General features: G+C 41.1%; 3 protein-coding genes across 8 annotated transcripts; 2 read left to right on the top strand and 1 right to left on the bottom strand.

Annotated features, from left to right (window-relative positions):
* Nucleotides 1–4,168: 4,168 nt before the first annotated feature.
* im:7147486 (zinc finger protein 135) lies at nucleotides 4,169–15,748 on the top strand. 6 transcript variants are annotated; one of them, XM_056380093.1, is made up of 3 exons: nucleotides 4,169–4,439; nucleotides 7,951–13,089; nucleotides 13,554–15,748. In XM_056380093.1, the coding sequence occupies exon 3, from the start codon at nucleotides 13,600–13,602 to the stop codon at nucleotides 15,238–15,240; it is 1,641 nt and encodes a 546-aa protein (XP_056236068.1). In that variant the 5' UTR covers nucleotides 4,169–4,439; nucleotides 7,951–13,089; nucleotides 13,554–13,599; the 3' UTR covers nucleotides 15,241–15,748. The 6 variants fall into 6 exon arrangements, with proteins under 6 accessions (XP_056236068.1, XP_056236069.1, XP_056236067.1 ...); XM_056380094.1 differs by having other exon boundaries at nucleotides 13,557–15,748; XM_056380092.1 differs by having other exon boundaries at nucleotides 7,951–13,019.
* Nucleotides 15,749–17,449: 1,701 nt separating this feature from the next.
* Nucleotides 17,450–24,932, top strand: si:dkeyp-84f3.9 (zinc finger protein 629). Its single transcript, XM_056380087.1, has 3 exons — nucleotides 17,450–17,725; nucleotides 19,656–19,781; nucleotides 20,160–24,932. The coding sequence occupies exons 2-3, from the start codon at nucleotides 19,665–19,667 to the stop codon at nucleotides 23,634–23,636; spliced, it is 3,594 nt and encodes a 1,197-aa protein (XP_056236062.1). The 5' UTR covers nucleotides 17,450–17,725; nucleotides 19,656–19,664; the 3' UTR covers nucleotides 23,637–24,932.
* Nucleotides 24,933–25,249: 317 nt separating this feature from the next.
* On the bottom strand, nucleotides 25,250–26,565 carry LOC130172106 (trypsin-3-like). Its single transcript, XM_056380534.1, has 5 exons — nucleotides 26,526–26,565; nucleotides 26,231–26,393; nucleotides 25,811–26,064; nucleotides 25,584–25,720; nucleotides 25,250–25,486 (listed from the first exon to the last, which is right to left on the bottom strand). The coding sequence occupies exons 1-5, from the start codon at nucleotides 26,563–26,565 to the stop codon at nucleotides 25,337–25,339; spliced, it is 744 nt and encodes a 247-aa protein (XP_056236509.1). The 3' UTR covers nucleotides 25,250–25,336.
* Between the last annotated feature and the right edge of the window lie 500 nt (nucleotides 26,566–27,065).

Consider the following 27,065-nt stretch of genomic DNA (forward strand, 5'->3'; position numbering starts at 1 on the left):
ACTTACCCGTATTAGAGCTGAGATGAAGGTGTGTCACCTTAAATCACAGACCGTAGTCACAGTAGAAATCTGCATGGAGTCTGCTAGTTCTCCCTGCGTCTGTGTAGGGTTCCTCCAGTCTAAGATGAGCAGGTTAAAAGAAAACCTTAAACTGTGTTTACACTGTTTGCTAGGCCTATGACAGACTGGCAACACATCAGGGTGCAGCCAGCCTCTCACTCAGTGTATGCTGGTATAGGCTCCAGACCTTAAACAGGATCAGCAGGTACAGAAAATAGATGGGAGTTGGAAACAGATTAATTTTCAGATTGGTTTTCTGCCTTCATTTGCCCTAAAATACCATATGAAATACAGTGGCCTTTTTCATTTATTTCATCTCATTTACCTGAAAGACATTAAAAAATAGATTTAATGGTGAAAACTCCCACAGTCATGGTCCAAGATGATCTTTGGTTTGGGTTTTCATTTCAATTGCAAACCCAAAATAAAATTTTAATTTTCAAAGAGATTTCTATGAAAATACATAAAGCTACATTTAAAGATAAATTTAAAGTACTTTGCATGGATTAACACTGATTCAAACATAATCTTCATACAAACAGGTAATCCTAACCATATCAATCAAACAATTACTAATGTAGGTGTAAAGTGTAATGAGATGGAGGACTGGTGGTGCAGAAAATACTCCCTCACTCTTGATGGATCATAAGTGTTGTCCCACAATGCGCCTTAGCGGGTTAGTTTCAGGAATTCTGAGTCGTATCAGGGAGAGTAATCCTGGTTTCTGAAAGAGGGATATTTCTCTGATCCTTATTCTGGTTCAATTAACTGGCTGAGACCTCTGTCTGGGATACCTCTCAGCAGGTACACAATTTCATAGGTGCAGCGTAAACCTAATGATATGGGATTTTTGGTATAGTCACCATATCATGTACTTCTCTAAAGAAAATGTAAAACAAAAAAAAGGTATTGTGAAACGGTCCCAGTGATCTGCCCCACTACTGAATGGTAGCAGGCAAGTTTTCAATGCCAGTGACTCTCATCCCATCCAGTAGTGCCTGCCAGTGACAAGCAAAATCCTGATGTGTTGGACCAGATCAGGAAACATGGACCTGAGCGCAGCCCTGTCATTCTCTTAAGAAAGGAGGAAGAAAATTGCTCACTTGTTGGGTAACAGAAACAGTCACTCCACTCAATAAACCAGTACTAATTGAAAATGTACTTCTTTGCAAAATACTTCTTGAAATAGATGTAGTCTGTCCAGCAGAGCTAAACCAGGTAAGTTCACAGTTATTATCTTTCACTGTCATAAGATTGACTGTGTTATTCCCTTTAAAGGAAGTCATTGTCAAGATGGGTTTCATTCAGCTAATTTTTTTTTTTTTTTTTTTTTGCAGATTGTTAGGGAAGTACCCAAAGACCAAGCTTCCAACTTCATGGATGGATTACACAATCAAGTGTCTAACTCTGAGAAGAACTGGCAGTAACATGGTCCACAACTTTAAACACCTTAATACCTGTCAGATCAGCAGATCCCCAGAAGAAAATGCAAATGAGATGTGGGGGTAGTTTGGAAAAGTAAATAACATGAGTGCCATCTCCATATCCTGAAAATGTAGATATGGTTCATAAAGAGTATCACTGTATGGGAAAACCTTCTGGCATCTCAAGTCAAATGAAAACAGCTGTTAGTCAGAGGAAGGCCCATTGCCAATATCAGAGCACATATTCTTGGCAAGCTGGCTTAGCTTTGCCAAATCAAAACACAGGTCCTGTGACAAATTATGTCAGCCACAATTTTCAGTCTCATCTCACCCCAGCAGCGCTTGTGTTGTTTGTCTTAATTCAAATAAATAGTCAGAGCAGAGGCAATGTTAGACAGTGTGTGTTCTGGACAACATTGTGACCTGTGTGTTTGTAAGGGGCAGCTTAAGATAATGTTGCCATTGAAACTGACTGAACCTTCTGTACTTCAAGTTAAGGAAGCAGGCCAATAACTTGATCAATTTTTTTGCCATTTTGATCTCTCTGGTTTGGACAGTGCCTGACTATTGAATACACATGTATTTCTGGACAGACATTTTTACAAAATCAAGGCCCACACTCAAGTCTGAAAGTAAACCACATGAACCCAGGTCCAGATTTACAGCCCAGGCCACAGTTACTGCCCCAAACAAGATCCTGATGTAGTTCCAGGGGTGAGGTTTGACTTTGATTCAAATATACTATGGCCCAGGATACAAGAAAAATGCATATATAACTTTTTTGTGAGTTACAGCTTTTCTTGGACTTTTCCATTGGACAATTAGATGTCATCCTTGAACTGTGTGCTGAATCTCCTGGGTCTCTTTCCAGTTGACTGATGTCCAAGAAGGTGCCTGGGGGCATCATCCTTAGGTACCCAAACAATAAGTGTAGTGGAAAATAGAGTGCAAATAAAGTTCAAAAGAGTGCAACTAGGGGTCAGCACTCACAGCAGCGTTATAGGCCTCTCTCAGAACCCAAAACAGTTCTTCCTGTACCTTTTCAAGGTCATTTACCAAATATGGAGTTGTGATTCTCCTATGTTTTGTGTCAAGTTAACATCTATTCCCCCTGTTTCTCAGAGATGTCACAACTTGGTGAGATGCACCTGTGTGAGATAGGTATGCCAGTCTGAGAGAAAGCGGCTCTCAGCCTTTGACATCCTATGTGCTTATGTGTCTTTTAATGCTTCTTACATTCCATGTCACTGGTTTTAGCTCACTTGCAAGTGGGATGAATACATTCACAGAACACTTTCTCTTGAGTGAGTCCATTATTTTCAGAAGTTCCCACCACAATCAGCTATTTGCAGTGTGATTTATTCTAAATGTGTCCAAATATAATGACCACAAGTGAAGGTTGGTGCAGTCAGTCAGTAAATCAAGAGCTTTGCTTAACGCATCTGGTCTCTCCTCACCACCACAGTTAATGATACTGTGACTGCCTCACTGAACCTGCTGCTGAATGGCAGTCACTCTTGCAAAAGACACCCTCAGTCATGAATGACACCTTAAGATACCTGAACTTGAGGCAGCTGCTCCGTACAGCCAACTGCTTTTCTAACCATATTGGCTAAGGCAGTCAAGGCTGAATCCCCAGCTGGGCAAATGGACAAGTGCATCAAGCCCCCAGACCCTCAGGGGGTTCACCATATGGCCGATAGTCGGTTAGAATTTAATAAACTGCTAATTAAGTTTGTCACTGTGTGCACCACTAAAGCATATTATAAGCTGAAATTAAGGTGACACCTAAAATGAGGTCCCAATTTTATAGGGATCCTCAGTTAAAATTTAATCAACTCTAATGTTATAATTACTAATTGGAGGCCAATGTTTTCTGTGTCTGCAGTCACAAGGGTATGCATGATGTAAATTTCTTCATTTGCCAAAGTCTGCAAGGATCCGCACCCCAACCTGTGTGTACGTCTGCAACCCAAAAAATGTTTCGTCCATCATACGCATGTACATTTCCAATTCTTGTTTCTATCCTTGTTAAGTGGTCACACATACTGTTTCCTTTTTTTGACTTTTGTTATGATACTCAGCCAAATAAAACAAGCAAAGGAGCTCTTCTTGCTGTCAGAGTATCAAGTTTTCTAATGCACATGTGTGGAATGTGTCTGCATACGCATGTCCTGTCTTGGAATATGATCAGAGTTTAAGACATCGCTTGGGAGAAAATGGAACCTCTTGCCCTGGAGACCCCTGGCTGGTTAATCAGGAACTGTTAATGTAGTAAGCATTAGTTGGATAAAGTGCAGTTTATATTTACCAAATGGACAGTGCAAAGTCCAGGGTCATTAATGTCAAATTTGTATTAATTATCCTCATTTGTGCCTGAACATTACCCTTCCCAAAATAATAATACATCATCAGTACATTGACTAACTAAGGTCTGGACCCTCTTGGCACCAGGTAGGCAGCACACACAGAGCACACATAATTTTAGACATAATAGGTAAAGAGGTAAGGTAGGTAACAGTAATTGCTGAACATAAAAAAATCTGCATTATTTATAGGAGTTAAATGAATTAAAAAGGCTAAAGTTTATGTGGGACAGATCGCCTTACATGACCTGCATTTCCGACGGTGGCCACAGCGCCAAATCAGAGCGCGCCTTGAGCGCACCGCAGGCACAGCAGCGCACAAACCTGGCGCTGTCCTGGACGGCACGGGTTAACTGCGCCTGCGCTATGTAGACCGACAGTGTCGCTCCGCGCCTACTGCAGCTGCAGCTCTTGGTGCTCTTCCTCCTGGCACAGCATCACGTTTGTACACCACAAAGCTGTGCTGAGCCCTGTTTCCCTCGAGAGTTTCTGCTTCTGCATGGACAGATGCGTGCCCAGCCATTTTTCCTCCTCCCGCTCAGCCATTGTGGCTCCTCTGCGAAGGACATCGTTCAGGCTCCTGTGGCTGGTGAGTACGTGAAGATATGAGCGGTTGGTTATTGTGCAGCAACAGCAGCTTCATAGGTCATGGTAGCTAGCTTGCTAACGTTAGTTGTCCCTTTCTCCGGCCTTCCGCAGGAACGTGGCCGACCACCTCCCCCTGGTTAGTTTTCACTCGCAACCCATCTGTGATATGTGGACAAGACTGAAAGAGGCTATGTATATGTGGTAGGGTCAGATGCCAAGCTAGGAAGCATGTGTTGGATCAATGGAGCCCATGTGGGAAGCTCGTTAGCCTGAGACTGGAGCTTGTTAAAACGATACTGTGTGTGTGTGTGTGTAAGGATAGACTATTATTATTTTTGTTCAACAATATTGCTATGTTGGCTCGCAGTGTGCTTAGCATTAGCAAGCTAGCATACCCCCCAATGTCTACTGAGGGTGGCTGTTTTTTCCTTTCTTCTTTTCCTTGCAACGGTGTCGTTCCTGCGTGTGGTTTAAGGTCCACCTGATGTTCGGTGGCTTACTGAGCTCGGTGTCATTTCCCTAGTCAAATAATACAAGCTGTACGTAAACCACTCCTCCTCATGCATCTGAACCTCAATTGTTCAGGTTTAGAGACTTAAGTGTATGTCTGTTGTCGGACAGCAAGTTTACAACTATGAAATAATACTGAATAATTAAGAGAGGGGTCCAAATATGACCTAAAATGGGTGATGTTTTTAAAAGAGGTTAACCTTTAATCGGACTGTGTAATGAATGTATGTGTGGTGCATGTGAAGAAGCTGAAGAACACTTTACAGTTAATATGAATACATGTATGAGAGCTATTTAACCTGTCTCTCAGAATTTAAAGTCACACATGGATGTTCTTCAACTGTCTTCGGTTTACATATTGTGGTATAAGACATATCTGTGCAACAGGTCATTTTTATTTCACCTCAAAATTATGGAGCATCTTTGAAGTGACACACACACACACTGGACACAGGAGGAGTGAGCTTCACACCCAAAACTGTGTATCATTTAAACCAGCTTCACCTAATGTTTTCAACCTTTTTCTTTGACATCAAGCTTCTGTGCCACACCCAGATAGGCTTAATTGAATAATCATTATTCCTTTGTTTTGTTACTTGTTTGCTAAATACTTTGTCATACAATTAATCCTTCAATATAAATGTATATTTAGGGCTAGAGTTTATCTCCTAATATTGGGCTCTTAGTGCTGATGTTGTTACAGTTTTGTGGTGCCTTAATGGCATTTTGGAGCTTTAACATTTGCCCAAATTGCAAAATGCATTTCTCACATTCACTGTGGCTGTTATGTTTTTAAAACTGACCTGAAAACAAAGCTGCACAATAATGTCAAAGTCTCAGCAGACTAAAACTAACCTGTGGTGACGAATACTGGTGCACTTCCAGTAGCTGCTTCACAATAAAAGCTTTGCAGTGCCTCAGTGGAAACATTTTAATGTGGTATTAGCTATGTCATATTTATACATAGGGAAATTTTTTGATTTTCACAACTGTCGGTGAAGGTTACTTCACTAAACACGCAGTGAAAGTCCATCAAATTAAAAACATTACCTTCATGGAAAATGTTTGTGAATTAAGCATAGTGTACTGGAGAAGAGTTGTACAGCATGCATCACTAAGCCTGCCAGTGGAAAAAAAAATTAGACTTGGGAGAGTTCAAAATAAGGGGGGTGGCTTGTGGTGATGCCCGTAATACACAAGTTACTCGTGAGTCAGTGTGGATTGATACATTTGATCAAATGGTAGTTTATCTATTCTGTGAGTCAGGAAAGTGACATGTGTTACACAGTGACATCACAAATGCTTTCTATGTGTGTTGTGCTTTAGGCAGAGCAAAGAGAAAAGATATCAGAAACCTTTATTTAGTCTGTCACAATGGTTTAAAAGACTAGCTACGTTTGATCTCATAGGACATTCAACAGAGTAGAATAAAACTTCTTGATTACTATAGACAATACACTGGATGTATTCTTTATTCCATTACTGAATAAAATCCCCAGCAAATACACAGAAAATATAATAAAAATAATGTAAAAAAAAAATCTTGTGATTAAAAAAACATGTATGAAAATCATCACATATCATAGCAGTGACAAAGTACCAATTATTAGTTAATGTTGTAAAGAGGGTGTGTAATCTGTTGTTTCATTCAGATCTACATGTATTCCTGTGTTACAGTGATGTGTTGTTTAGTGGACCAGCAGAATAGGAAGAAAAGGAAATCACCCCTTAGTGTTCACACATTATTAACATATAACGCTAATATAATTAGCTGATTGACTGTATTTGTGGTAATATGTTATTTCATTTTGATGTACCTACCAGCAGTGGTGTACTTGCAGCCACTGTTCCAACAGTTTGTTGACATGTCTACAGTTCGTTTCACCAAGTGGGAGATATTGTCGCTGTCAGAAATTCCCAATATCTCCAACTCGGAATTGCAATTCAGAGGCTGGCGTGAATGTTTTTTTTTTTTTAACCTGACCTATGGTGGGAATCATGTGAGACCACCAACTATGTGTACCATTAAGAATGATAAAGGTGTAAGTGTTCCCACCCTAGCAGGTGCAACAGTGCTTACAGCGTTTGAGTGAGATGTCAGTCAAACAAAGACCCTACACACCCAGACAGTTCAGAGAAGATAATCGGGAACAGATTTAAGAAGAAAACACTTGTAGGTGTACCATGGGTGTGTAGGGTCTTGTCAGTGCTTTTCCAGTTTCCTGCATGACCACACACGTCTTGCCACTTGATTTTTCTCTAAAACACAGCTAAGACTGTCCTGCTTTGGCCCTGCCCAGACATGATCACTGTATCACAAGTCTGCATTTTTTTTTACCTCTACTGTGTGGATAAAATGGAAATGCACCTAGTCATGACACAGCTAAAGCATGCTATACAAGTCAAGGAGAAATGGGGTCGTAAATCTTCTGCTATGGGATGTGATCGAGTTTTGCAGAAGAGCCTGATGGATTTGATGACTAGTGGCAGACAGGGGGCGATGACTTTACATGTTGCAAATCAGGGCATCCTTTAGGTGGACTCTGGAGACTCTGGGAGAAAATTGAGGCCAAGGCAGCACTGACTAATCATGGCATTTTCGGTAGATGGCTTACTGGTCTAAATTTAGGGCCCTTTGAAAGGGACCTGGTAAGATATTGTACCAGCCGGGCCATGTTGGCTAAAATCTCACAATCAATATTTTGTCTGAATAGGAAATTTGGTAATGTTTCACTGCACAAATTATATAGATTGTCTTATGGTTTAAAATTAATTGACAATTTTTTGTAAAGCACACAAGCTATTTTTCTCTTTTTTGTGTTCCTTTTGCTTTGCATTAGTATCCATGTTTAAAATGAGTTCTGGTGTATACAAGCATGTTATTAAAACAAGTAGAAAGATTTTAAGTTAAAAAATGTATCCTTAACATGTTTGCAAACTGAAAATTTTGACTGTCTATTTTCAGTTAGTGACATCGCTGTGTATGTCGTTTTGTTTTACAGGAAACTGCCTTGCTTGACCACAACAACTGGATTGCCTTGTACATGTGGTTCCCATGATGCTGGGGTTACAGGGAAATACTTCATCCTCCAAAGTGTATCGTTGTGTGGCTTGTTCAGCCACCTTCACTGGACTGGCCTCCTTGCTAGTACATCAGGCGACCCATGCAAGTGCACTCTCCAAGGGTTCTACTCCCACTCCACAGCCTAACATCAGCCCACATGAAACACTGTTTGCAAGTATGGACCCATCCAGTGAGCACCCCTGTCCACCAACACTTTTGCCTGAGAGCCCTTCGCCTTCTTTTTATATTTGTGATTGTGGAGAGGAATTTCAGGACTTCAGTCTTATGCTGGAACACAAGCGTTCACATATATCTCCAATTCAGCTACTGCAGCCTCTAGATAACAATATTGTTCTCTCAAGTGGAAAGGGATGTGATCAAGCTTTTCCCACCCAGCATGTATCATTTAATCCAACTGTAACCCAGCCAGGTTTGGTCCTTACTTGCCCCTCTACCTCAAGGTCCCCACCTGTCGACCTGCCAACATTAACAGATCATAAAACCAATGTAAACCTAGGGGATGGCATTGCCTTTGCAACCACTTCTCAAGGGCAATGTACACCCCCCCAGGATAACAGTGAAAAACAACGTAACAACATGTTGTCCACAGCAGAGCAAATACCAGAGACTGTAGAGGACATGCATTTCCAGGACAAAACTAATTCTGTTTTCAGCATTGAAAAGAATGACTCTATGCCCAAAAACAACTCCCTAATGAAGTTGCTGGCATCAGCGTACATGAAGCGCTTTTCACCTATTCAGTCTCAGAATCAAAACAATAACACAGTTACCCCCAAACAAGAAGTTGTCCCTGTTAATATAACTTCAGTAGCAAAAACTGAGGTTTCCCCGATCAACGACCTCTCTATTGCACAGTTGAGGCGACTGCTTGCAAAACCTGGTATAAAGACAAAAGGTCCATCTATTGGCAGAATTCTTGAGTGCAGTAAGAAAAGAGTTGTCTCTTTGACCAAGACTTTCTCCCCTGTTGTGGTTCTTGAAACCCGTCAAAAGCTCATGGATCCAATGGGTAATGGTACGTATGGGACATATCAATGTGGCCGCTGTCGTAGGGTCTTTGAAAACTTGGACAAACTAACAGAGCATCATTTCTTGCACAAAAAAGAAAGGATTAAATGTTGTCGTCGCTGCAAACAGCTGATCATTGGGCGGCTACCTTTACGTGACAATCACGTATGCCCTCAGTTAGGAAACAAGAGCGTACAGCCATCAGGTTCGTTTAAGAACAAGTTACCATTTTCCCAAAAAATAATGGCATTCCATAGGCTCAACAACACGAAAAAGGTCTTCTTTTGTCCATTGTGCAAGCACAGCTACGCACGGAGGTGGAACCTTAAAATGCACAAGTGTCAGGGCACAGGCTCAGCCCTCTCTCAGCAAGCCAGTCCCCCCATTCAGAAAATGATCGTATTGAGATCAAATAGCACAGCTAAAACAGACACAGATGTTATAGCTGAATCTCAATTTTCTAAGAGTATTGGTGTAGGAACTGAAGTAACTGGTCGTATCAAGGTGGAAGTGACCTCTTCGAACTCAGACCAGTCTGCAGTTTCACAGTTGGCCTGGACTAATCCAGCAAAAAGTTTTTCACCATTCTACCCCAAACCTTCAATGATGGAGCAGCACAAGGATGCCTCTCTGAGTGGAATTTCACTCCAGCAAGGAGAGGAAAACAGCTGGGATTCAACACCTGTTAATGATGAAGATAAAAATGAAGGGCAGTGGACAATGCCCTTGGATGATGAAATGGAGGTGCTGAGTTCTGCAGAGAAGGCCGGTGATGACAGAGAGGTGAAGACATCTGTGTCAGTTGGACATGTGGAGGCGACACCCGCTAGCTTGCGCTACTTTGTCAGAGATGGTGTAAAACGTTACCCTTGCAACAGGTGTCAGAAAACCTATAGTCGGGCATCTACTTTGAGGCGTCATCTCCGACTATGTGGGTTTAGGCCACGTTCACTTGGGACTGTAACACAGAGTGGTAGTCATGGTGCCATTCAACTGAATGCAAATAGCATGAAACCAATGTTTGCTTGTTTTGTCTGTGGGAAGACGTTTAATCGCAAAGATAACATGATGGTTCACAGTAAAAAATGTCAGTTGCAACGAACAATGGCAGATGTAGATAGAGGGACTGGACAGCAGAGTTTGTCAGGCAATACAACAGATTGTCAAACCAAGGAGGACGATGGAGGCAACTGGGGCATCATGTCACTGCCCTCTGTACTTCCAAGGAGGGTGACGTGTGAGTGTGGGGTTGGATTTACATCTCCAAGGCTTCTCCTGGAGCATCTGCAGAAACATGCTCAGGAATCCTACACATGTCCGACTTGTGGAGAGACTGTTAATTCTTGGGCAGACTATGAAGTTCATCTGCAGATTCATATGCATCCTCATCACCAGCTGCTGAAGGGACTGCAACCACAACGATCACAACCTCTATTACTTCGATTTCAGCAACAACCAGCTCAGCAGCAGCAGCAGCCGCCCCAGTCAGTGCATCAGCCTCCACAGAAACAACCACGGCCAGAGCAGTTTCCAAATCCCACAAAAAAGCAGCAGCGGATTGTATGCACACGGTGTGGCAACACTTTTGCCACCCGCTGTTCCCTTCGAAGGCATATATCTTGGAATCGATGCAAAGGTGGACGGGTTACAAATCTACAGACAAATCCACTGAAAACCTACCACTGTTCTCACTGCAACTCTGACTTCCCAAACACAATCAGTCTTACATTTCACCAGAGGAGTGGTGCTTGCAAGCCTGCCATTAAGCCTGTGCGTTGCCCTGTTTGTCTTCGCTGGTTTAGCACTGTCGACGGTCTGCAGAAACACCTGCTTACACACAAACAGTCTGAATCATATCGTTGTGATGTCTGTCAGGGAACATACCCAAACCTTAAATCACTCAAAAACCACTGCAGGAGGATTCATCGCATCATGGCTGGAGACATTAAGCCACAAACACAAGAACAGCTGACTTCTCAATGAAACTAAAAAATGTGTAACATGGGGGTGGTGCATTAAGAACACAGCGCATCTTGTTATAGTTTGTTCCTTCCTTATTTGCCAGTTGAACTTTACCTGTTTTTTACTTTCAAGAAAACATTGTACAGCTGCATAAGGTGGTGTTTTTTAAGCAACTCTTAGGAGTGTGTCATAGTTGCTTGCCACTGTAAATCAAAAGCTTTGATATAGTATACATTTTAGCTCTGTCAAGTTAATGCCTATATTACATAACGCCATTAGCCTGTAAATGTTTGACTATTTGGTAACCAAACTTTGATCACAAAGGTTGTGATATAGCTCGTTGTTGTTCCTGGTGTTATTAAACTGCTATGTGAAACATGTACATTACATCTTTTTGTGTGATATGAGATCTTATATCTTCCTTAAAGTCTTTGAGGCAAAAGTGCAGGATTAACACAAGAAAGGGTTTGTTTTTTAATACCATGTGTACAGAGCTATGTTTTAACATGAAAATTATGAGTGGTATCACAATGACCATGGTTTATATTTCTCCAATTTAGGAGAATAACTGCAGTTAATAAAGCCTAGAAGTGATAATTTTACAACTATCCATATCCTATTGTCCAACCCTTCAGATGGCTTCTAGTTTTTTAGGTATTTAGGCAGATGTAACATCTTTATTACTATGTAATTTTCTGTGTGCACAAGATTTTGTGTAGTTATTATTTACAGATGGATGTAATTTAGAACTACTTCACAACTCCAGTGTTCATTTTAGAATTAATTTGACATATTTCTAAGTTGTGAATGGGGCTTGAGCAAAATGATTAATGAAATCAAGACTGGATTACTAAGCAAACAGGTGCTGCAAAACTTTGGGGGTCCCAAAGACTCCAACATTACCTTGTCAAGTGATTTTTGCTATTTTATTGAAAATTTGGAATAATGCACCACTAAAGCAAATCAACTGATAGGATAAGGGCCTTAAAGTGGTTCCTGTTTAGTTATTTAGTTACTAAGGCTGTGTCTTAAAGCAAGTTCATGTGTCAAAACCCAGTTTTAAGAGCTACTTTATCTCATTTTTGTGCTTGCATGTTGCATATTTACCCAAATTGATGTATTAAATCAAATGACCACGGCCAGTCAGTATTCCTGCATAGTAAAACTGTACAAGTTGCATGGAGAGTATGAGGAACAGGGCTTAATTGCAGCCCCTAGCAGGTTAATCAAGCCATGGTCTTTTATAACATTTGTTGCCACACAAGTCTGTCATAAATGCAAATTAACAGTAAATATCCAAGGGGACCTAACATTACTTCAAAGTCGGATCTTAAGGAAACCTGAAGCAAAAAATTTTTTATTTTATTTTTTTTATAAACCTTAGCGCTGTTGACTGATTTATACATTCACTGTAATAGCATCCCCTATTTATTGAATCTAAAGATTAAATAAAAATTTTGTACAATCAGTTTGTCATACTGTCAAATAAAAAATAATAGTCATGTCAATTTGATCAAGGACTAGATATATAGTGCCAAAATGTAAAATGTGCACCTAGAGGTGCTCTGAAACATCTGTGTTTCCATGGCAACCGAGGCAATTGTCAATCTGCTGATGAGGACTGTGTTGAAAGCTTAAACAAGCACGACTAAATGGAGCTTGAGTTGAGAACTGTCTGTTTTCATGTTCAAGATTGAAGTGTCAGCTTTGTGTCGAGACTAAAATTCACCCACTGTAATAACATTAAAAGTGAACCAGGACCTCCACTCGATAGGTGTCAGTATGACGACGCAAGCCCTGACGTATCGCCGTAGAAATGCGCCATCCGCAGAAGAAGAGGGAGGTTTTTTTTTCGCTTTGGTGTGGCTAGTAGGCTAACTGCTACCTACTCGTTAAATGCCGGCAATTTGGCCCGATTCTGAATGTATCACAAAGAGACAATCGACCAGTTGTTTGCGGTTTAATAGGAGGACATGTCAGAATATTGATACGGCGCTACTTTGATTTCATGTGAAAGTAAGCTAACGTTATTGTCTATGAGCTAATTGAGGCTAACGTTAGCATGATAGGCTTTTAGCATAGCAAGGTAAGCGCGCTTTCAACAAACTAACATTATAAATTGTAAAACGTGTCTCGCTAAAGCATTTTCTCAGCCATTTACTTGTATGGAAAAATGTTCAGTAAATATTATCATCGTATTATTTGGTTTGGTGACGAGTCTACGGTGTGTATTTAACAAGCCACGGGGTGTAAAGTGAGAAATTACTTAGTAGAGTTCAGCTGGGTTCAGAAGTTTTTGCCAAAAAACGATAACGAGCAAATAGGTCATTTATTTATGTATTTCAAAAAAGAGGCTATATGTGATGTTGTAAAATGACAGCCCTCTCTTCCTAGCTTAGCATGCAGTTCCCATTAGCATAGGTAGTTCCTCAGAGCCAGATTGTATCGGTTACCATAAAATAATGGGGTGTATCTGATTTGAACATTTGTCCAATTTACTTGGGCTATTTTGTTTATGATTATATTAATTCTAAAACTTGTCTCCATCAGCAGGAAGGGTTCTTTGGAGGGCTCTGCATCATCAGTGAACACATCCATGCCTAGCCTGATCATGGAGGGAGGACAGCAAAAACTGCAAAATGTCCTGGAGGATGGATTAAGCACAGAATTGATAAATGCTGGCCGGTTTTGCTTCAGCTGTGAGCAAATATTTTCAGATCGAAGAAGCCTGGAGGAACATGTATGTTCTGCTGCAAGTTACATCTGCTCCTGTGGAACTGAGTTTACCCAGTACAGTGACATGTTGGAGCACAGCACGACACATGAGCCTGGGCACCAAGTGCTTGATCACGAAACAATAAAGAAGCGCAGAATTGAGAAGCGCATAGAGGAGGAGGAGAAGCTAAAAAGATTACAGACAGGTGAGGTTGTCTGGAAGGCACCTAAAATGAACAATGTGGCATCAATTTCTATGCCAGTAAATCCTATGCTGCAGCGACCCATTTCATCAGGTCCTTTGCCAGTTCCCATGCAATCTTCAAAGATTTCACAAGTGCCTGAGTTGTACCCCGCTGTGTCACAAGCATCATTCCTCTCAAATCCTGCCACCTCTACAACAGACATGCAGAATATTTTTGCAGGTGTAGGTGCACCAACAGTGGATCTTTGGACACTTTACCAGCCAGTCGTGGTGATAAATACGGTGCGCAAGTTTAACAAGAAAAAGCCATACACTTGTGGTAAATGTGGGCAGTGTTTTGTGACAAAGACCTCTCTCATCTCCCACCACAGCTCTCATGTCACAGACAAAGTTTCTGGCTGTATAGGATGTGGGCTGCTGCTCTCCAGCAAGAAGGTAGTGCCTCGCTTCCATGTTTGTAACTCACCCAACACTGCTACCAAATTCAGACTCATTACTGCAAAACCTCTGAATTTCGGTAAGCCAAACAAAGCCAGCACACATAGGAGTCAGAACCCGAGTGCTCAGGAACCTCAGGTCCCTTCCTCTATACAGCTAAAAAGGCAGAATCCCAGTGTAACCAGTAAAGGCATACGGACATCATGTGTCACTTCCATCCTGCAATTGAAAAATCAGAATATCAGATCATACAGTAAAAGCACTCAGGGGTTTCGTGTCACTCCACTCCTGCAGACATACAGTCGAAATCCCAGCACATCCAAGCCTTATACCAATGTCTCCCTTCTATCAAAGAATCAGAGTCCACATCTGAGTGCATCCACCAAGTCAAGTGGTAGGGGGCTTTCTTTCATTCCCTCCTTGCAGATGAAGTCACCCACAAACTCTGCATCAGGCGTATTGAGCAAACCCATGCAGATATCCTCTGCAAAAAATGGGTTCACATGTCGAGTCTGTCAAATTCCTTTTGAAACTGCTCAGCTCCTTCAGAGGCACAAGTGTATCAAAGCACAGGAATTCATGGCACAGCAAGTGCGAGGTGGCAAACAGCATTTCAGACTAAAGAGGGTGACACCATTGGTAAGCCCAGTTCCTGTTCAGATGAATGGTGACTTAAAACTGGAGGTTCCATTGGCTGGTAACATAAAGAAAAACCAGGTTGTGGCTGTAAGTCTGGACAGAGGTCAAGGTGCAGATCCTGTGAATGGGAAACCAGGAGTGAAAATGGACGATGATGATTGTTACATCGTTGAAAGCGGACCAGACAAACCTGCTGAGATGATTTACCAAGTAACTTCATCTGTTCCTATTATAACTTGACAAAACCAGAGAGCCACTTCCAGTTTGCATGTGACATTTTATGTTAATTACGGACCAAGTGCATAAAGATTGCAGTCACCCGGTTGAACCGCATCCACTGATTTCATCACACAGGAACACAATGTTCCAAACTACTTTAAAAGACTTATACGTGTGGGATATATAGTGACAACTAACATGCATCTTATTTCAACTGGATTCTCACCAGTACAGTAAACGGCCCATATTGACTGTTGACACAAATCTAAAGTTGTTGCCCCTGCAATGGTTATAGAAGATGTAAATCGATAATGTTCATTATCAAAATGTATGTTCATGGCTTACTTATGTATGATGGGGTAACCAGGTACTGCATTAAAAACCTTTTTTGTTTTTTAAATATGTTTTAGTATGATCAGAATGTGTTGTGAGGCTGTGGAGCTGACCACGGTACCATGTGTGTTCTTACCAGTTTTAGCAGACTTCAAGAATACAGTATATGTTGTATTAAACTATATTTTCAAACTCACTGTGTGTGTGTGTTTATTGGATAATGCAGCCTGCTATATTATTACTGAGGTTATTCACATGATAAACTGACTGAATTTATAGTGCTTTTCACCCGAGCAGTGCAAGTATTTAAACCAATCACATGTAATACTGTAACAGGTAATTGCAGTTTATGGTGCCTGACAAGTACAGTAGATAGTACACAAGTACAGTAAATGCAAGTGAGATTATAAAAGTTTTAGAACTCCCCCATTTTTAGTTTTTTTATTGAAAGTTCAGTAGTTCAAGTCCTTTGAATAACCTTAAATGACACAAAAATGTCAAGGAAAAACAAAACAAAGGCTAAAGTCAACAAAAATTGAAAAATTGTATGAATTTCATAGAATATGGGCCTTTTCAGGCATTAAGAAATTGGTTAACTGACCACTTCCTTGCAGCAATAGAAGTAAATTAAGTTAATGTATTTCCAACAGGTGCCCCAACTTTTGTTGATGACTTAGAAACCCTCTGTCTGTACAAAGGTGGTGTAGGAAGAAACAGATGTACTACATCCTTTGATACATTATTAGGACAATAATGTACTGCAGGAAGTAGTGTTGTATATTGCAATCAAAATAGAAAAAAGGAAAGGAAGACGGACTGGTTGGTGAGGGGTTCATCCGACAGCAAGATAACTATAACATGAGAAGAAAAGAACTAGATGGAGGATTTAAGTGATGGGAGAGCAGCTTTAACTCCAGATTAAAACCCACTGAGATGGTGTGGAATGATCTGGACAGAAGGTGAAAGCAAAGCAACCTGCAAGTGCAACACACTTGTGGCAACTTCTGCAATAGTGTTGGGACAAACTTTCCATTGTAGAAATAACGTCATGAGTTTGTTCAGAAGCTGAATAAGTCAAAAATTTAGATTAACAATAATTAGTTCAACAAGATGATTCCGTGATTCCTTGTTTTTAAAATCTAAATTTTAGCAGTGTGTGAATGTAGTGATATTTGAATTGCTGGCAGAAAAACGAAAGAAACATGACAAATCAACTTGTGTTCCCCAAATTCGAGTTGTGCTTATCTAAACTTCATATGAACATTTTTTTCTTATTATTATTTAGAATTATGCATTAATTATTTTTAGCAATTAATTTGGTGCCTCATTTAACATCTTTACTCTAAACTTCTGATGATGAAAGCACCTTTTCCCCAGTGATGTACTCGGGTCTATTGTCTGTGCCACCAGCAGGGGGGGCCGTTTCAAAGCAAAAACAAGGCGCTGTTGTGTGTCCATTTATGATGAGGTAAATATCAATGGCTGATATCCAAATACGTGCATGCGGCGTTCGCGTGCTGTTTGTGAGCATGTAATATCAAAATCTTATGCGAGTAACAGACACCAAACACTTTAGGGTGGAAGAACTGAAACAGATACACATACATTTGGATGTATATTGTCGGTACATGTGGCACTGACCCACTCTACTTAAGTTTGCAACGGCAAAACCAACAAGAGTGTCAGGCACATTGTTAATAGTTTATATACCTGCAAAATCTACAATTGCGGTTGTAGAATAACTTTTCCAGCTTCAGAGCTGTATGTCCTTAAACTTCACATGCCACCAATACATCTATCGCCAATAAACCCCCTCTTCTGTGTCATGTTTGCCACTTTTGAAGTCACTTCTGCTGAAGAACCCGTAACTCCGAAATTTCCCACAGCACTTAAGTATCCACTCTGTGCGCTCGCCGTGATTGCCACTCTTCGGGCTTGCTTTGTGCGTGGATGTCGAGTGGCTTACTGCTGCTAACTGCCCTGAAAAGAAGAGAAAGCCAGGTCCACATTGACAGCTCAGCTCCACGCCTAATGTGCGCTTGTAAAGAAAAAGTGCCAAGCAGCAAAGTAACGACAGAGCATATGTTAGCTTTGAGCTAGCCAGTAGCTAGCTTGTGGAGCAGCGGTCAGTGCATGGCTACGCAGACACCAGTCTTGACTCTCTCCCACGCAGGCAAGCAGTTTGTGTTTACTACCGCCCATCACATTTTGTTACAACTGTTGCGAAATAGCCTACATACGTTTTACTAGCTATGCAGAGAGACTCATGAGTTGACATTATAGTTAATGGTTGGGTTAGTGTGGCCTGTAATGTTGAATAACCGCAGCTAGCAATCTGGCCTACCGAAAGATAACGCCTACATTGTTAGTCATGCTGCTCGTAGCTTTTAATGATAACTGATAGCTGGGTGCTGAAGCTGTCGGATTGGCGATAGGTGTTTAACATATATATATATTATGTAGTTCAATGGGACTCAATTATGTCTCAGTGGGTTTGTGTGTTAGTATTGGTAACCACAGTCAAAAGCCATTTGCTCCTGTGTGTGCATTAGAGATGATGCAGAGGAGATGAAAGGAGGGCTGACTATAGCAACCACTGTGTATCTGCACAAAACCAGTGCAGATTATTTTTGCATGACCTTGTTATGTGCACCTAGTGCTTTTCAAACTGCAACACCACACTTTGAGCCTTGGCACAGAGCATGTTCTCAGGTTCAGAAGTGGTATCTTTAAAGTGTATGTAACGTGTGACCTGTTGTGAACAGCTGTGGGGTCTTGGCATGGTAACTCACCCTAAACTCACAACTTTTCCCAGTTCATGTCATGTCACTTTTTGACATGTACAATTTTGAAGTTTGGTTCTTGAAGCTAAATTTCATCATTGTGATTCATTGTATGTGTATTCTAAGCCGAACATCCACTTACTGTTGACTGGATTGAGAAATTTTGATTCTGTGTAGTATTAATATAGTTCTATCATATTGTGAAGTTATTTGGTCCTGCATTAAAAAACTGAGTGACACAGATGATAAATAAAGCTTCTGAGTGGAAAAACACACCTTTTAAAATATTTTTACTATATATTTTCACAAGAATGATTCTTTTAATTTCCTTGAAACTTATTTTTTATGGGAAGGTGTTCATATTCATCACTCACTTCTTAAAATTTAGTAGCAAGTTTCTCGTACTTTTCATTGGCTGGACTGTAATTAGCCCGTGAGCCAAGTCCTGAAACATGCATGTCCCACGCTCTCCTGTACACTCAGAATAACTTGCACACAGGGAGGGCCAGTCGGTCCAAAATCTCCCATAGGTGTTCAACTGGGTTGAGATCTGGTGACTGTGAAGGCTGTACCATATGATTCACATCATATTCATTCTCATTCAGTGACCCCTTGTGTCCTAAGGGGGCATTTTTCATCCTGTTTCTCAACTAATTTTTCACATATTCCTTTTAATTTTCACCCATTGTATTTGTACTATGTGGACTTAAAGGTTTTCTAGCTCCTTGTGATGCCGATTGAGCCTGTTTTTCATTGGGGTCAGGGAAGTTACAAGTTACAGCTTGTAATGGTTTGGTTTGTTGGATTGCAACACACCCATAACTATATAAAAGAGTGCAATCATAATTCATGTCATCATTCGTCAGTTTGATGTGATCCCTGCTGTGTTGGAAAAAGCCTAGAAAAGACTACGCTAATGGAAAAGTTGATCTTTCAAGTTTGGCTGAGTTTTGCAAGAGCAATATATCTTAAATAAAATGTGAGTCTGCAGCTCAGTGAGACAGCAGGCTTCTCTCTGGTTCAGATTTGCATCGTGCTTCACTGTAGACACCTTAATCTGTACCTTAATCACTGATGTGAAAGAGTCAGGCGGCTTTATTACCTTTGAACAGTCATAATGCAGCCAGTACCTTCTAAGTTATTGTGACAAATTAGCATAGCATGCATCGTATTCACAATTTTTGATTTTTTTTTTTTTTTTTTCAGCGCGGGAAAATTACATTTTAGTCCAGGCATTGTGACGTGACAGCATTTTGCTGTAGGAATACGTGTCGCTGTTTTTTATGAGTTAAAACCTCCTTGTCACTGTTTAATCCACAGACTCTTGACATGGGGAGTAAAATGTCCTTCAGCAGAGGAAGCAGTGACCAAAATACAGTCTCTGAGTTAACTTCTGTGACACCTCATCCTCGCAATTCCATTCATGCTCCTTCGGACTGCAAGCAGGTAGCTAGTGAGAAAGAGAAATAGACATATCCCCCCAAAAATTATGCCGTCTGTTACAGTATACAGCATAATCTTTGGAGTAACTTTTTTAAATGGAATATGGGTGAATGTCTGCATTAAAACTTCTAAAACTGAAGGGCTTTGAATTATAATGTAATGTTTATTTTGGTCCTATGGCATGTGAAGACTGTACGTAAATTGAACAACAGATTTAATTATATATTTTGACTCTTTTGATAGATGTATTTATTTGTCTGGATATCTATATTATTGAACAAATTATAGCGACATTAACATTTATGTTCTTTTGTTCTTGTATGTTTTTATTTTTGTATATATAAATATATATTTATATATATTGTTTTTTTTCTTTCACAGATACCTGAAGATAAGAGTTGCAGTGAGGAAGACCTGGACACCAGGTGGGGAGAGGAAACGAAAGCAACCGAACTGACTGAAACTGCCCCTGAGTGCCGCTCATCGGTACACCTGGGGCCTGATGGCCATGTTAACTCAGAAACAGAAAGAAGAACAAATAGTCAACAGAGTGAGTGCATATCATCACAGTTAGGGATGGATGCAAAACCTCAAGAGACGCCTGTGATTGTGTGCAGCTCAACAACAGATAGTCATGGACAGCCCATGGATGCCCACAGAAAACGCGGTCGCCCTCGTAAAAGAAAACCTCTGTTGACTGAAGACAAAAAAGATCCAGATACTGCTGGTCCTGATGCAGTTCAGCACAAGGAGATCAGCACCACAATACCTTTGCCAGCATGCTTAGAAAAGCACAGCAGTGGTGATATGCCTAACACTGTAGATGGTCCTTTAATAAGTAATTCTGATCCTCATATTGTTTCTGATTGTAAAGTAAAAGGCACTCTGCAAAAAAGAAAAAGAGGAAGGCCAAAAAAAACAGAAATCACATCTGCAGCTTTTGCTCATGCTAATAATATGAACAGTCTTGTACGTAGGCTGAGGAGTAGAGGAGAGAAGCAACCTTTGACACAAGATGGAAGCACTGAATCTGGTAGCAAGGTAGACCCCAAACGAACTGAAATGACTCCTCCAGAAAGTAGTCACGCATCCAACTTACCAGCTGTTAAAAGAAGAAGGCCTAAACTGGCTGATCACCAAGTTCCATCTAAACTGTCCAGACTGGATGATTCCCAGGAAACCTTGTCGGTGTTGAGCAATGACACAGGCTGTGTGGAGGGAGCAGAGACAGATAAGCAGGTGGAACTAAATGCTGACAAACAAGAGACTGATACAGATGGAAAGGAAGGCCAGTGCTCCCCACAGTCTGCAGTACGTCAAGAGCAACAAACAGAACTAAAGGAAGGTGCATTACCACAAAGAAAAGTGTGTTCCCAAGCAGCAGCTGAGCCTGAAGTTACTCCTTCAGAAGATTTAAACAGTTTAAACTTGGCAGGTCCTACTCAAAGTGATGAAACTAAAACAAAACAATCAGTGGACATGAATGACAGCAAGGAGTCACAATCAAAAAGCCCCTTGGACTCTCCAAAGAACTCTAAGTTGCAGAATACAGAGGCATCTGTTACTGATGTCGTAACATCTTCTGAGGAAACACCTAAACCTGTCGGGAGCCCCCCTGCTGTGAAAACTGAGAATATAGAGGTAGAGCTGAATCATTTAAATCCTGTGTCAGAGTCAAACATTCCTAAATCTTTACAATACAGTGCCAACACCACAGTTAAATCTGAGGGTCCCAACAGTCAGCGAAACATTTTCAGGCGCAAGAGAGGCGGCAAAAGAAGGAGGAGAATAAATAATGTGTTGTTACCAAGCGAGCAACTTGTAGAAAGTCATGAAAGCGGAACTGAAACTCAACAAAAAACAGACAGTGGCAACACGGATAATCAGGCAAATGCCAACACAAATCTGACCAACACTAAAAAAGGAGGTAAAAATCTGTTGAAATGTGGTTACTGTGGTCGTACATTTAAATTTCTGTCTCAGTTCATCATCCATCAACGGATTCATACAGGGGAGAGACCTTTCAAATGTCCTGAATGTGGGAAAGGTTTTAGCAAAAACTCAAACTTAAATCTTCATCTCAAGACGCACAGAAAGAGCAATATATATCAAAAATGCCCTTTTTGCAAGATCAAATTCTCTTGCTCTGAGTATGCCTCTCATATGCAGATGCATGCACATGAGCTGGATCAGGACTCCGAGAACAAAAATTTAGAGAAACGGAGCAGAGGGAACAACCGTGAAAACAGTGAGGGACTTAATACCCCAGTTTCCTCAGAAAAGAGAGAAAGAAAAGTGTGTCAGTACTGTGGTAAAACATTTCCATTTCAGTCTGCCCTCATAAGACATGTGCGTGTCCACACAGGGGAGAAGCCTTATAAATGTGATATATGTGGCAAAGCTTTCGGTCAGGCCTATTTCCTCCGCGTTCACGAGCTGACACACTGGTCTGTGAAGCGTTACAACTGCACACGCTGTGAAAAATCATTCACTCATTATAGCAATGCAAAGAATCACACATGTAGACCTACGGGAAGCGGCGACGACTCGCAACCCAACAGACGCGTAAAGCCTTCCCTAACGTACACGTGCCACATCTGCAAGAATGTTTTTGACCATTTGCAGGAGTTCAACAGTCACATGCGAGCCCACACCGGTGCCAAGCTTTATCGCTGCTTGTATTGTGACAAGCTGTTTGGTGTGCTTTCTGAATTTAATACCCATCGCAATCAGTGTAGAGGAGAGAGAACCACCTCCAGCTCTGCGATAAAGGAGGAAGAGACAATGTCTTTAATACAGTACACAGTGCCTGCTCTAAGGTGTTCGTCAGGATACAATTCAGCTTCTCCCCTCGCAACTGCAAACTGCGAAGAGCAGAAAAAACAGACACAAACCAGCCGCAAGAAACGCTTTGCTAACCTAAAGAAACCGTTCCAGTCCACCGTCATACCGGCTCACCATCTCTCACACCTCGTGTCAAAGTTAAACAAACTAGATAACAGATCTGACCCCAGGAAATATCTATGTCCAAGCTGTGGGCGACTGTTCAGACACATGGGCAGACTCAGAGCCCACATGCTGACCCACGCCCCGGGTCAAAGTTACACTTGTGCCTGTTGTGGTAAGACTCTAGAAAACTGGAAAAAACTCTGGCATCATCAGAGAGTCCACCGACAGAGACGCGGCCGCTTCACTTGTCCTCAGTGCGGGCAAGGTTTTCGGTTTGTAGAGCCTTACAAAAAACACATGAGCGAGCACCCAGACTTCCAGTGGATTCAGGTCAGACCTAAGAAAGTGTTTCTGCCTTATCAATGTGAGCAGTGTAGGTGCAGCTTTAAGACTCTAGACTTGCTGTTCAATCACCAGCTCTGCCATTCCTCAACACAAGACACGCACAAGGACTCTGCTTTCGATTTATCCATAGATGATCATAGTACACAATCTAACAAGAAAACGTTTAGCCCATCCACAAACAACCATATAGTAATATTACGTCCTGAACCCGGGGACAGCAGCTCTCCTCCGAGCCCCTTATCCAAACATCCAGACCCAACTCCTCAAGCATCGCCGCTAGAGCCCATGGTTTCTTTTGTCCAAAATCAGGGTCTTGATTTGGGTAAATCTTCCTTGTGTCCCAGCAGCACACATTTAATCCAAGATAGAGAAACCAGTCACGACAGAGTAGCTGAAAATGCACTTGGAAAGCCCATTACACCTTTGAGAACTGTGAAAAGACATGCAAGCATATCAAATGAGGGGTCTTCAGATGGCATTAAGTGCGCTGTGTGTGGTAATGCATATCCTGACATTTCAGACCTTTATCACCACTATTTGCAGCATGCTAGAGGCCAGGTGTAATAACCTCAATGGAGATCTGGTTCCTCTTCTTTATGTACATCAACTGTTTTACTTTAACACAGGTGCCCTGTAGTCCTAGAGCAGAAAATATAAAAACATTGTCTGTTACACATACCTGGAAAAGTTAAGGCAACTCCATTGATTTGAAAGATTTGTTCAGTTGTTTATTAAACCAATCGTGTGTCAGTTTCCAAATTATGAAGATATACACTGAATGTACAAAATAATGAGGCTGTTTGTTTTCATGAAGTTCATTAGGCAGCAAGCTTTCTTTGGTTTCTTTATTTACATTTCTGCCAATCAAAAAGATCAGAGGAGATGTAGATGGAGGGAAAATGTAAAATTTCGTAAAGGGCGGAGGGGGCTGCAACCCTACTCCAGCCCCAGAATAATATAATTGGCTATTATGAAAATGTATTTGAACACAGAAATTGTACTGTACTTAATTGGGTGATTATAAAACACCAGAGTTCAGTTAACAAATATTTATTTTTTATGAGTGAAATAACCACTGAAACATTTTGAATCTTCATTCTTTTTCTTGTTACACTTCATCCTCCACACCTCGAATCAATAACTGATCAGAGGTCACATTAAATTAACTCATAAACTCCTTGTTGCCATTAAAGTTTTGTTTGGCAAAGTCGACAAAAACTAATTTTTCAAACGTAGCAATAAATTCAAGAGTATATATTAAATGTTCAGATTTTTCTCGTCATGTTGTCCATGAATGTTATGACCAATGAAGTGAAAAGTCCATATATAGTTTTACAATTTCAAACACTCTCCCCTCATCATTCTCGATGCATTAATTTACTGTATGAACAAGGTGAGTTTAATATCAAATATCAATATCATACAGATCTCTTCTTGACTATAAGTCAGTCTGTTACTCAAAATGTTTCAGAGGATGTGTTGTACTGATTCCAAATTTGTTTTCCCCTGGTCTACAACACGAATGTGAGTGCCGGCTTCTGTAATGTAACATGTTTGTCAAAGAGTTTGCTCTATTGTGAACCTGTAATATGATGGCTGAAATCAAGTGATGCTAAATTTTCTAGACAATATACTGACAAATGCACATTCCACACCTGTTGCATCACGTGAGTTTGGTTGATCATCCATCGCTGTTCACTGCTTCTGAAAAACTACATTTTCCTTCTTCGATGTCAGGCTTGATTTTTACTGAATTCACAAAAAGATATTTCAAAAGATGTTTCCACCTGGACACCCTGATCTGTTGTATATAGTTTTATGCTATAGTTGAAAACAATAAAGGTCACTTTTGTATTCACATTTGATTGTTCCTGTTATTTCTAGGTTAAGTTTTGAAGAACTTTGAAGATAACCATGAGCTGCTGCTGCTGCTGCTGCTGCTGCTGCATCCCAATATATTCCTAGTGATGATATGATGCTGAAGACAAGAAGATATTGTTCTTAAATTGCTTGTTAAGAGAAGTGACTTGTGATTGAGCATTTTAAATACAGTGTGTCACATTTAATACCTGTACACTAAAAGAATAGGTTTATTCAATTCAGAGTTAATTAAAGAGCTGTTTTAATGGCCCAAGTCCATGAGTTTGAGTGCAATGTGTAGTGCTCTGCCAAGAAGCCAAGCAGATGAATGAGTATTGGGTTTTATTTATTTATTAAAAGGATATGCACTCTCCTGTCTCACAACAAATGACTGTAAAGTGACTTTAGTTGGAGGACATGGTGCTGCGGATCCAGGAGTTGTAGTTGCAGACCTTGGCGTAGACTCCAGGCTTGTTCCTCTGGGCACAGCCGTAACCCCAGGACACCACACCCTGCAGCTGACCATTGCACACCACGGGGCCACCAGAGTCACCCTGATAGGACACAGATAGAAAACAAGATGTGAGCAGAGGTGTTCTGAAGTTTGCTGCGTCCACTTGGAGAAACAGTGATGAAGACTTTAGCTGGTACCTGGCAGGAGTCCTTGCCTCCCTCCAGGAATCCAGCACAGAACATGTTGGAGGTGATCTGTCCAGGGTAGGAGCTCCTGCAGCTGCTGTCGCTCAGGATGGGGGCATCCAGACACCTCAGGCGATCAGGGTAGTTGCCTAGAGAAGAGGAAAAACAGGATGTGATATTGTTAATGCACTAACTTCTACCAAGTTGTCTCTCAGATATGTTTGCAGTGATTTACTGACTTCCAGAGCTGCTGGTGTTGCCCCATCCAGAGATCAGACAGCGGGTGCCAGAGCTGGCGCAGCTGGATGGCAGGGAAACGGTGCGGACGTAGTTGTTCAGGGTGGCGGGCTCGCTCAGCTTGATCAGCATGATGTCATTGTCCAGGTTGCGGCTGTTGTATCTGGGGTGACGGATGACCTTGGCAGAGTTGATGAACTGCTCGGTGCCCTCGTTGACAGCGATGTTGTGCTCACCAAGACGCACCTGGACGCGGCTGAGAAAGAGGCATGAGGGTAAAAATACATTTCATCTTCACTTGTAGTGAGGTGACCAGTATAAGTCATGTGTTTGGAGAAACAATTATTCCACTTTGAACCAGAAAAAAGTACTTTCACGATGAATGTTTACAGGCTTATGGTTTGATTTGAATTCATACTCACGACTTGTAACAGTGAGCAGCAGACACCACCCAGGTGCTGGAGATCAGGGAAGCTCCACAGAAGTGGTAGCCAGCGTTCAGAGACACCTGGTAGGGAACAGAGTTCTTTCTGCACTCGTAGCCTCCAACAATCTTGTCATCCTCATCCTCAATGGGAGCAGCATCTTATAGAAGTAGAGAATTAACCAGATGTTATTTTCTGCAGGACATTAAACAGTATTTTTTTCAAAAATCATAATGTCATAAAATGAACAAATTTGCTTTAGAACTGAGTAAAAACCAAGGCTGATACTCACATGCCACTGCGAATAGAGCAAGAAGAATGAAAGCCTTCATGGTGCTTTGTGTCTGAGCCTCAGTGTCTGTTCAGCTCCACGGCAGGCGCTTTTAAACCCACTCTGTCCCCCTGCTATCTGATTGGCCAAGGACATGAACCTCCATGTTCATCTTTATGTTGCTGACCAACCTGTGTGAAAACACATCTGGAATACGAGGGCCAACATATTGACAATGTATGCTTTAGTACCACCACCAGTCACGTACACACGGTTTATGGAAGAAAAAAAAACAATTAACTTATGGCTTTGTTTGAAATGATTGTAGGAGTTTAAATAAACTCATGTTAAATTTTATTATTTCTTCCAAATTTTATATTTCAGTGGATTGTACTACAGCGGTTTATCTCATAGCCACATGCAAGAGTTTCCATAGTTTAATGGAAAACACAAACTTTCACCCATAAGTACTAATCAGTGGTCTATGTCTGATTTATAGTGTTCATGCTTTCACCCAAACTTCTATTTAAAGACTTTTACTTAATTGTCTCTCCTAAAGCC

The sequence above is a fragment of the Seriola aureovittata genome, chromosome 7 (assembly GCF_021018895.1).
Source record: "Seriola aureovittata isolate HTS-2021-v1 ecotype China chromosome 7, ASM2101889v1, whole genome shotgun sequence".
NCBI classification, from domain to species: Eukaryota; Metazoa; Chordata; class Actinopteri; order Carangiformes; family Carangidae; genus Seriola; species Seriola aureovittata.